The 11,056-nt window shown below is 42.3% G+C and overlaps 1 protein-coding gene across 6 annotated transcripts in view; it reads left to right on the forward strand.

Moving 5' to 3' along the window:
- Positions 1-11,056, forward strand: part of C1H21orf62 (chromosome 1 C21orf62 homolog) — a 34,438-nt gene extending 23,382 nt beyond the window's left edge. For 5 of the 6 annotated variants that reach the window (XM_043508538.1, XM_043508526.1, XM_043508534.1 and 2 more), the window contains 2 exons: positions 3,020-3,164; positions 9,526-11,056. In XM_043508538.1, coding sequence (XP_043364473.1) covers positions 3,135-3,164; positions 9,526-10,242 — 747 coding nt within the window. In that variant the 5' untranslated portion in view covers positions 3,020-3,134 and the 3' untranslated portion in view covers positions 10,243-11,056. The remainder of the gene's footprint in view (positions 1-3,019; positions 3,165-9,525) is intronic. The other variant, XM_038419958.2, reaches the window with a different exon arrangement.

Here is an 11,056-nt window from a genome sequence, read left to right on the forward strand (position 1 = left end):
TAACACTGTATAGGATGGTTGGATTAATGCTAAAAGGAAAGGGGTAATAATATCATGAAAGAGCAGTGATAAGAAGAGCACTTCCTGGTGGTGGAACCTAATTATTATTTCAGGCCTTGGCTCATTTCAGAAACTTGTAAACTTGATTAATTTCCCATTGCAATGGTAGTTCTGAGTGGCATAACTCAGAAGCTGTTTATAGCTGTCTTCTGTTCCTCTCCTGTTGTTCTGTCCATTGAATTTATTTCCACAAGGCACCATTTAAAAAAAGATTCCATGGGGGACGATGAGAGAAAGCAGACCACAGTTTATATTATTTATACATTGGGGGTGGAGTTGGCAATAGTCAGACTTGTAACTGAAAAGAGGACATAATAGTCTTAGGCCATGTCTACATGTACAGCACTGTGGTGAAGATGCTCTATGCTGGTTTCCCGTAGGCATAAAAAACCATCCCTGCGAGCAGCATAAGCTATGTCTGCAGGAGAAGCTCCCATCGCCATAGCATTGTGCACACTAACACTTATATCAGTATAATTTATGTTACTCAGGGGATAGAATATTCACACCCCTCAGGGACATAAATTTTGCTGACATAGGCAGACATAGCTTAGAATTTTCCAGTCCTAACACTAAAACAGATTCTCACTGGAAGCAAAAAATCCTATAAACACTGGCTTAAACTGCCCCTGCATTTGGAGTACGGAACCTCTACACGTTCCATTCAGAAAGTATTTATCAGGCAAACAGTTAATTAAAATAAATGATTGAACTAATTCTACATATCTGATATCAAAATGTACTGATTTTCACCACTCCAAACAATTTTAAAGACTAAATATTGTGCATGAGTTTGGACAAGTTTTACTGTCTGAAACTACTGGATTGAACAGTTATTTAAAAACAAAATCCATACCAGAGTCTTTCTAAGATTAGGAATACACCACCTTCCTCAGATAATATGGCCATACTTTGTGCCAGAATGAGTATGTGAGGATGGACAGTTTCTGTTTACTGACCTCTCGTGGAAGGATAGGGTTCAGTCCACTTGCCAAGCACAAATTTGAAATTCAAGAAGTAATGGTTCCCTGAGCTCTACAGTCTTTCAAAGTATAAACTGAAAAGCTGAAAAAACCTGCATGTGGAATGCTCACAATTTCTCACTTTTATGGTACTTGCTGATTCTGTCAAGGAAATATCATGTCTAATGGAAACAAATTGTACAGTGGCAGAGACTTTTTAAATAGCCATGTATCATTAATATTTTAATGAGGAGTTCCCACAAGAAAATGTCCCTGTTAGCGTGTGATAAATCCCTTCTTCCAAATGTGCCTGGGCTGCAAAGAGGAACGGGACTGACTGAACTGTCTATTCATTCTTTTTATGTCCAAAACACTGTCTCTTAACCGTAGCCAAGGAAGGAGGGCAACAAATGTATAGGAAATACATTTCACTGGAAATGTTTACACTTAGTTTCTGAAAATGTAGGGGGTATATTGATACTACAGCGGAGTGTTCAAAGAAGTATGATTTGAAATGGGGTGTTGTGTACAACAGGCCTTTCCGGGCAGGGACTCAAGTTCCTTCTTTGTGAAATTTTATTAAAGTACCTAACATTTAATGCAATCTTCTGAATTCCATAGACTACTCTCTAGAAGTATTTTAAAGAGCCCCAGGGATAAATTGTCTCTATTAAGGTAATTAAGCAACATCCAGAGAATGAGAGTGTGTGAGGAGGAGGGGTGGATTACATAGCCCAGATTCTCTAGTCCTAAAGCCACTTTGTGCCATGATGCAACCTTGGACACAATGGAGAATCCAGTCCCATTAGAGAGCAGGAAATCACCCTAATCTTCCCTTTAGTTTAGTGGTAGAATTTTAACAAGGGGCTTCTGAGTGTCCCTGTGAGCCCTTTCCAGCACCTCGTGCCTTTTAAAAACTCTCTAAAAATTAATCCAAACTAAGAGTCTCCCTGCAAAGCAGTAAAACTTATTTTTCAGGACGGTTGTAACCCACCATGAGTCGTGGGAGATCACAAAAATCTTGTTAAAATGTTTTCCCCCCTTTTTTAATTTAAATTTGAAATTTCAATGAAGAATCTTGTAAAAAGAAAACAAAAAACAATCCTGAAATTGCAAAAAGAAAAGGAGTACTTGTGGCACCTTAGAGACTAACAAATTTATTTGAGCATAAGCTCAAATAATGCATCCGATGAACCTTAGTCTCTAAGGTGCCACGAGTCCTCCTTTTCTTTTTGCGAATACAGACTAACACGGCTGCTACTCTGAATCCTGAAATTGTTGGCCAGCTCTATATAGCCACACTTGTGATGACTAAACCAAATAGTTCAGAGATTTGGTTTGGCTAAGCACGAAAAGGTTTGTCTACCTAGTTGAACCCAAAAATTCCCATCCATGCATACTCTTCAGACCCTTTGTGTCCTATGTCCCTTTCTCTGTTAGGCTCTTATTTCTCCTTTGGAACTCCCCCTCCACTTTTTCTTTTCTATAGACTCCCAGTGCCTTCTGAGTCTCTCTGATGCCTCATGATCATATTCCAGGTTTCCAGCTCCTCCAGACTTCCCCAGGGGGTCTTTCCTGCCTGTTCAGTTGTGACCCTTGCCCTTCTAACAGCCCTTCCACAGCACTAATAATTATCCAAAAGATGCATCTAAGGGTAGGAGCCATTAAGAGGCTGTGTTCAGGTTTTATCATTGTTTTCTAACTAATTTCTTACTTTTATTTTATTTTTTTTGCAGAAAAGCTTGTTAAAAATCAACAAAAACCTTTTTCAAACCCCCAAAGTGTGCAGACAGCAGAGTAGCTTGAGTAGGAGTTATGTAATGCACATTTCTTTTTAGATAACTGGAGGCTCAAATAGCAGTGCAGTGCAGGTGATTTTAATATTTTGCGGACACTATAACCTACAACAGATATTTCACTGCCTGCATATTGCTTGCCAAAAACACACCAAAATTTAGCATGCAGTACTTACTGCTATGATTATTTCTGAGTTGCAGGGAACAAAAGAGGATAGCAAGTATTTTTGGAGATAAAGCTTCATTCAATACCAAAATACAGAACACAGCTTGTGACTAAACTAACTGTGAAACAGAATTTTCCTATGGTGGCTGCATGAGAGTAACAAAACAAAGCAAAGCTCAGGTGAGTGAAAAGAATTAGCAGAGGAATAACTAGTTAGCTCTGATGAGAATTTATCAAAAAATGTGTTTTGCTTTTGTTTTTTGTCGTGGCTATATGCTTTCAGAACTTACTTTGAAAAATCATTAAACTTCTATTGATTTTGGTTGGCGTTTGCGATGCAGGAGAAATTTTGAGTGGCAGGCTCATATAGCACTTTAATTAAAATCTCTTTTATAGACATTAAATTCATACTGCTGCTAAACTTATCTATGAATTTTGCTTGCAAAATACTATCTTCAAAACAGATAAATCCAGATCATTCTCGGCAATGTGTGAGGGGAATATTACTGCATTTATGACACAATAGTGATACTGTAAATATTCTGATTTATTTTATCATATCCTCAAGCCAAGGAAAAATAAACCAAATGTGAAGGTATGGTAGTAGAATTCTCATTGTAATGCATGATTGGATCCTTAGATATTTGGGGCCAACTTCATTGCTTGTGTAACTGCATAATATCGGGGGAGTTACAGCATGGTTGTACTTGACCTTTGAAGTTTAACATTAACTAAATGTTCAGGTGGCATTTCTGGTATGTTGTAAGAGATAATGCTGTGGAATTTGGATTAAATATTTAATTTCAACAAAAAGCTGTCTGTATCCTGAATTCAAGAGAAACATGTTTTTCTAACTTTTAAAATAGTTGCTAGACATGGGAGGTGAGCATGAAATTAAATTTCCTTGGAGAGAGCTCATTAAAGTTTGCTCTCTAGAACACACATCTTCCTCTTTTCATGGATGTGTAAATCCTGGGGCATTTGCTGGCCACCATAATTTCTGTAGATATACTGGTGTGTGACCAAACATCAAAGAAATAAGTGGACTGAAATGTACCTCTTTTGTAAACTGTAAATTTGAAGTGTAATTAAAAGGACAAAGAAGTCATTCTATCAAGAGGCAATGATGTTTATAATTTTAATGTTCAATGTATCCTAGAATAACAATGTTCTTTGTAGGGTTGTCAGGAGGAAGTGAATCGAGACTGTCTAGCTCCAAAGCAAACCCATTAGCAGGGAGCTGTCCTCTCAGGATCAACCACAGATTACTAATACAAGGCTAACTAACAAACTACTAAATGCATTTTAACATATTCTGTTAATAGGGTGCTACACAAATGTTTGTATATTAAAACGCTCCATTGTTTGTTTAAATTAGGTTTGGATTGGTACCCTATGAATATTCATTAATTATATATTATTATTATATTATTACTATTAGTTTCTTGCGGACCACATTTTTTTAAACAATCAGCTTTTATTGTACTGGCTTTCTGATGCACTGGACATGTGTTCTAGAGATGGGAGAACATTTAAACATTCTAAGGGCTAAATTCTTCCTTCGGATTCAAAGACGATTCTGGCTGGCTTCAGTGGGAACCACACCCATGGGCAGAATTTGGTCCTAATTGGTCCTACTGTATAAGATTTCAAATTAATCAGTAAAAATATATTTCCACCCTGTATCTTATCTCTTATCTTGAGGCAGGATATTATTTATTATTATGATCATTAGTAGTAGTATTTAGCATTGGTAATACTGTAGTATTTTTTTTTTTTGAGTAGGGGCAGGGCAGGGGGCAGGAGCAGAGTCGGGGAGAGGGACAGAGGCAGGATCCTGAGCCTCAGCAGCTGGGCTGCTGGGAGGGGGCCCCTCTCGGTTTGGCTCAGGGATCTGGGGGGTGGGAAGGGGACCCTCAATGATGCCGGGCTTAGGCTCTATGGCTGGGATGGCAGCCATGGCATCGGGAGGTGGACAGTCTTCAGTGGGGTCCCTGCCCGGGAAGGAGGTTGGTTGCCCCACACCTATAAGGGATACCCCATGGGCCTCGGGTCCCGGCCGCGTGGCACTGGCCATCGCCTCAGTAGGCTCGGCGGCCGTCAACGGGGTGCTACCTGCGGATGGGCAGATGAAAGAACCCAGGGGACCCTTGGAGGCAGGAGCAGAAGCAGCAGTTAGGGGGAGGGAGCATGGGGAAAGGGGGACTGGGGTGAGGTCACTTAGATCGAGGCCCGCTGGCAGAGGGTCATCCTCCCCCTGGGTGACCAAGGTCATACCCAGGGCCTCTATCTCCTCATAAATGGAGGGGAGATCACCTTCCACCACCCCAGGGTTCTCCCTGCTGACACCCAAAGTGACGCTCACTTCAGGGCTTTCAGGGGCTTCAGCTGTTAAAGGGGCAGGAGGGGCTCCATCGGGGGCCTCTGAGGGAAGGGACTCCAGTGGAGGAGTGGTACTGCCCTCCGGTGCTGCCACATCTTCCCCAGCTGGTACTGGTGGACAAATTCCACCCGGGGGCAAGGCGAAAGGCCCGGCATCGGTGTCCCCTTCCTGGTCTTCCGCATCAGTGGGAAGGAGCAAGCTCGAGCCTTCTGGTTGTCCCGCTTCCCCTGTACTAGGGTCCAGCCCTCCATGGCATCATCTGGGGGCTGGCTAATAGGGATCAGGTCGGCGGGTAGGGACGATAGCTCAGGGATTCAGGGAGGTAGCAGTGGGGCAGCATGAGGGAGGGAAGATTCCCCCTGGGGCGGGTCCTCTCCCATGCCCGGTAGGTATAAGAGACCAGGGAGGCTCAGCCTCCCCAAACAGGATGCGGCGCACCTCTCTCTAGAGGTGCTGCCGCCGGCCTGCCGCCTTCAGAGTGCTGCTGCCAAAAGGGCATCTGGGCCATAACCTCACCCATGCTCCACTCGTCCTCTCCCCCCATCACCCTGCCCACACTTCTCCTCTTCCCACCCCCTCTCCCTCATTCCCCCAAGGTCCCGCCCTTGCTCTGCCTCTTTACCCCGAGGATCCCAATGCCGCTCACCTCTCCACCCCTCTGAGGAACGGTGGGCAGGGGAGGTCTCGGGGGAGGGGGCGGAGAAGTGCAAGCAGTGGGTAGGGCGGCTTCGGGGGAGGGATAAAAGAGGCACAAGCAGCGGCAGCCTCAGGGGAGGGGACCAAGAGGCACAAGAAGTGGGCGGGGGGCCTCGGGGGTGCAGAGGAGGGAGTGGTGGGTAGGGGAGCTTCGGGGGAGAGGGTAGAGGGGGAGGGGACCAACCAGGAGCGGGGCCTGGGGTGGAGTGTGGACAAGGCCTTGGGGAAGGAGGCAGAACAGGGGCGGGCCTCAGGGTGGAGCAGGGGTGGGGCCACAGTCCAGACACCAGTGGCCTTCCCCACTTCTAGGAAGCTTCTGGTGCTTACACCCAGCCTCCCCAAATGCAGGAGTCACACGCTGCCCATGATATTTATTATTTATACCCACTGTGGTAGGGACCAAAGGCCCCAGTCAGGATCTGGTACCATTGTACTACATACTGAAAAACATGAGGCTGGATGGCTGAAGATCAGGGTGTCCCTATTAGCTCTTGTGGCTCCCCCATCCAGTGCACCCAAGGAGAGCTAGGGCAGAATGAAGAATCTACTCTGTTGTCTGTAGCACACGTGAAGGTTGTTAAACTGCTTTGCTTTGCTATTTTGCTTTGATGAAGTAGTGTAAAGGATGCAGAACATATCATTGAATCTGGTCCCAAAAAGTAAAAAGAAAAGTGGAAAGAAAATAAAGATTTTTTTGTTATGCCTATTACAAGACAGTAATAAAATTGTAAAATATAATAAAATTATAGAATTGTCTAGAAGCTAGGAGGAGAAAGAGAATGAGTGAAGTCAATGGCGACTGCATAAAGGGTCATAAATAAGGAGTGGAATCACCTGTGTTTGGACACGGAAGAGAGGGGAGAAGATGGAGCTGTGAATTGTCTGTTTACTACAATGCTGTCGGAAGGCCAGCAGACAATATAAAATCGGATTCTAAATCAAACTGACTAGCACACCTTAGTTTTCTATCTTGAGTCTTCAATGTTGAATTCACTATGTGGTTTTACCAGTAATAAATGTGAAAGCTGCAGATCAGTGCTGCGAACATATGATTAATGTTTAGTGATTATCAAACTTTGTATAAACTTATCTGACTCTACATGTCTAAAGTTGAAGGGAGTGTAGGAAATAAGTTCTGAAGTAATGAAAAAAAATAATTTTGAAATAAAATGTAAACCTTGATAAGTAGTAAGACAGGAGTCATATCCATCTCAAAAGGTACAGAAAGTCAGTTTTTCAGATTCTTCAAGATTAAAGGAGTCACTGAAACTCTGTCTATTGAAATGGAAGAGTAGAACATTAACTTAATGATCCTGAAAGTGAGACATTTTCCATGCCGTTGTCATCATGAAAACATAGATGTGATGATAATTTAAGTCCCAGTGTCAGGCTCTTTAGCAATTCTTCAGCATCAGGTTCATTTATGAGCAATCTCTGTTCATCTTCTGCTTAAAATTTATGTTCAGGAAAGGAGTTGTTGCACACTTGATTGCATCATAATGGTGAAAAATTATGGAAGTAAAATTAGTTGAATTCAAAATTGTGTCAAATTTTAAAAGACCCACACCCTTGTTTAAGCAGCCCAGTATTAATCAAGTGTGTTTTTCGCATATTTGGACTGGTTAAATCTAAATTGGGCAACAGGTTAGATTCTGAAAAAGCAAATAAGCGGGTAAAAGTATCTCCAAACAAATACAAAAGTCTGGTGGGTCTAGCCAGTTAGCAGACCAGAGGAGTAGATTATTGTGTCTTGTATTTTACTTACAAGATTGCAAGCTCTTCATTTTGGACAGAATGCCTTTTTATGTCTGAGGAATAATTATGCATATGAAGTGAATGTATATGTTTTGTGTTTTACTTCATAAAATCTTCATGGCCTGTTTTAGTTTTACTCAGAAGAAAAAGTGTTACTTTTTTTTTCAGGATGCAGTCAAATCAAAACAGCCTGATTGTAAGATGCTGTCTGAATCAGGTGTCTACACAGTACAGACACTCCATGCCCCTCCCAGCCTGGGTATAAATAGCAGTGTAGACAGTGAGGCACTGCTTAGGTGAGTAAAGACACACCAGAACCATAGGGATGCACTCACCACGGCTCTCTAACTTGCCCAATCAGTGGCCCCTGATCTACACTTTCTATTATTAGCAGTGTATTGTTCCCCTGCTGGAGCCTTGCCCCGCTGCCCGAGTCTTTCACTGCAGCGAGGAACAGCTCCAGCAGCGGGAGCTGCTGGGGCATTTCCCTGCTGCCTCCTCCCCGACAGACCCTTTTCCTGTTGCTGGAGGATCAGGACACTACGCTGCTAAAAATAGCAGTGTAGATGGGAGAGACACTATTTGGGTGAGTAGAGAGCTGTGTAGGATATGTACCCTAAGTTTCTCTCATGTCTTTACTCATTTAAGGAGTGCCTCACTGCTGTTTATACCCATGCTGGGGGGGCATGCAGTGTGTATAGTCTACACGCCGCCATACGTATAGACTATAGCCTGAGAGAAGAATGTTCATATTGGTTTGGTACTCAACCGTAGCTATGATGAGAGCTATAAAATAGTAAAGATTAAATGACTGAGATACAATTTGTTCTTTATAAATCTCCCTGCCTTTATTATTTCTATTACAGGCATGCCTAGAGGCGCCAATGAATGTAGGGACGCTATTGTGCTAGGCAATGTACAAACACATAGTAATAGACAGTCCCTACCCACAAAGAGTTCACATTCTAAGGGCTAGATTGTCACAGCCCTCAGCTATGCAGGGGAGTAAGAGGCAGTAAGACCCCACCTTTTACTTCCCTGCTCAGATTGCCCTCCACTGCAGCTAGTGTTGCAGGGGTTATCAGCACTCACTCAATATTCCTGGCAGCAAGCAAGTGCATTGGGAGGAAACTGATAGGAGCAAGGAGTAGGAGGAGCCCTGTCTTTGCCCTCACCCTTGTCAGCCAGAGTAGCTGGCAAAGTGCACAGGGGAAAGTAAGCTGTTCTATAAAATGGATAAAACAATTTATTCCTCCCCGAGTGGAAGGGAACAGCTGGCAAGAAAGCCAATGGAGTCACAGTTTGTTCTCTGACTTGCACTAGGATCAGTGAAGCTATGTGTCTCCCCTAACCTGAGGAAGTGCTCTGTGTGCAGGGCCAGCTCTAGGCACCAGCAAACCAAGCACGTGCTTGGGGCGGCACTTTTCAAGGGGTGGCACTCTGGCTCTTTTTTTTTTTTTTTTTTTTGCACTTGGGGCAGCAAAAAAACCTAAAGCTGGCCCTGTCTCTGTAGCTTGAAAGCTTGTCTCTCTGACCAACAGAAGTTGGTCCCATAAAAGATATTACTTCACCCATCTTGTCCCCTAACTTAGGGTAGATTGTAAAGTGGCAGTGTAGCCCTGAATAGACAAGTCAGACAATGAGTGGGAGAAAGTCTTAACAATTAAGTGAACCCTAATATAATAAAGTTACTCTTATTCTCATTAGGTAATGGCATGTGATAAGAATCACTCAGTAAAAGAAGACAAGATGCCTGGAAGCATGATGTCAGTATCCTGCCATAAGCACCATTTCCTTTTGGTTGGCTTTCTTGGTTTCTGTCTTAACAGTTTTGTGAGAGGTCAAAAGAACAACACTCTGATTTTCACCAAGGAAAACACAATTCGCAATTGCAGCTGTTTTGCTGATATCCATGATTGTGACTACAGCTTGGCAAACCTCATGTGCAGTTGCAAAACCATCTTGCCTTATACAATAGATAGAGCCAGCTACCACAGTGACCTAACAATCTGGTTCACAGATACGACTGGGCTTGGAATGCTGTTGAACTTTACAGTGGTGCAATACCTGAAGCTTTCGCTCTGTGGCTCCACTCCTCTTCCAACAGAATACCTGGCCATTTTGGGATTGCGAAAGCTGCAAATAAACAGTGAGGTTAAGGGCCAATTTCTAGAGCAAAATTTAACAATCTACCATAGCAGCGACAATGAGATGAGAGACAAACTGAAGGTGCTACACAAAGACAGGCAAATGTTTTTGTATATTTCTGTCTTGGATACATCTCTTTTCAACAGGTATTCTTTACTGAAGTCCTACAGTGTGGAAAATGTTTCCAGCATTACAGACCACTTTCCAAGTCTGCCATATTCTGATATATTTTCAACTACTAATAACAAAAGCTACGTTGTAACATTCATTTACTGAAGTTGTTGAACATGTTTCAGCGGTACAGTAAGAGGGCATGTTAACCTATCATTAGAACAAGATATGGAGCTTTTGCAAGTCTGTTTTGTTTGAGCCAGAAAGGAAAGTAAGCGTGGGTCAGTTCTTACTGCACTCAAAATGACATTACTCACAAAATGTGGGGTTCAAAATAGTTTGAACACAGATAATTAATTCTGTAACCTGTTTCTTAGAGAACAAAGAAAGTGTGGAACAATCAATTTTAAAAGTGCTGTAACTAAGTTTTCAAAATGACTTAATTATTGTATGGTATAGATTGAAATATGTTGATTAATTTTGTTATGAAATGTGCATTACTTGGGCATATGAAAACATGACAATGTACCTTTTAGGTATGGAACTACCTAATAATAATAATAACCCATCTGTAATGTGTTTTTACACATTCTTCTAGATGTAGTAAATATGTGGAAAATGTATAAGTAGTATGAATTATAGTGAGTTTGTCTAGTTATATGTACCGAATCTCTTTTATCTTTTTACATAAAAGTACATGGACCTTTTTCAGTTGTAGTTTGAAAGCTCACACCATTATTTGCCTTGGAAAACCATTAGGCTAGTGTATGATGAACAATTATGTCTCCTTATGAAGCTGTTTAATTACTCCAGTGTTGTCTTAATTTGGTTCTACATTAACACAGAATTTGGAGATACCCAGAAGTCATCTATTACAGGACAGGCCCAACAAAGAAAATAACAGAACGCCACTAGCTGTCACCAGCCCCCAACTAAAACCTATCCAGCGCATCATCGAAGATTTACAACCTATCTTGAA

Source organism: Dermochelys coriacea, chromosome 1 (genome assembly GCF_009764565.3).
Source record: "Dermochelys coriacea isolate rDerCor1 chromosome 1, rDerCor1.pri.v4, whole genome shotgun sequence".
Lineage (NCBI taxonomy): Eukaryota > Metazoa > Chordata > Testudines > Dermochelyidae > Dermochelys > Dermochelys coriacea.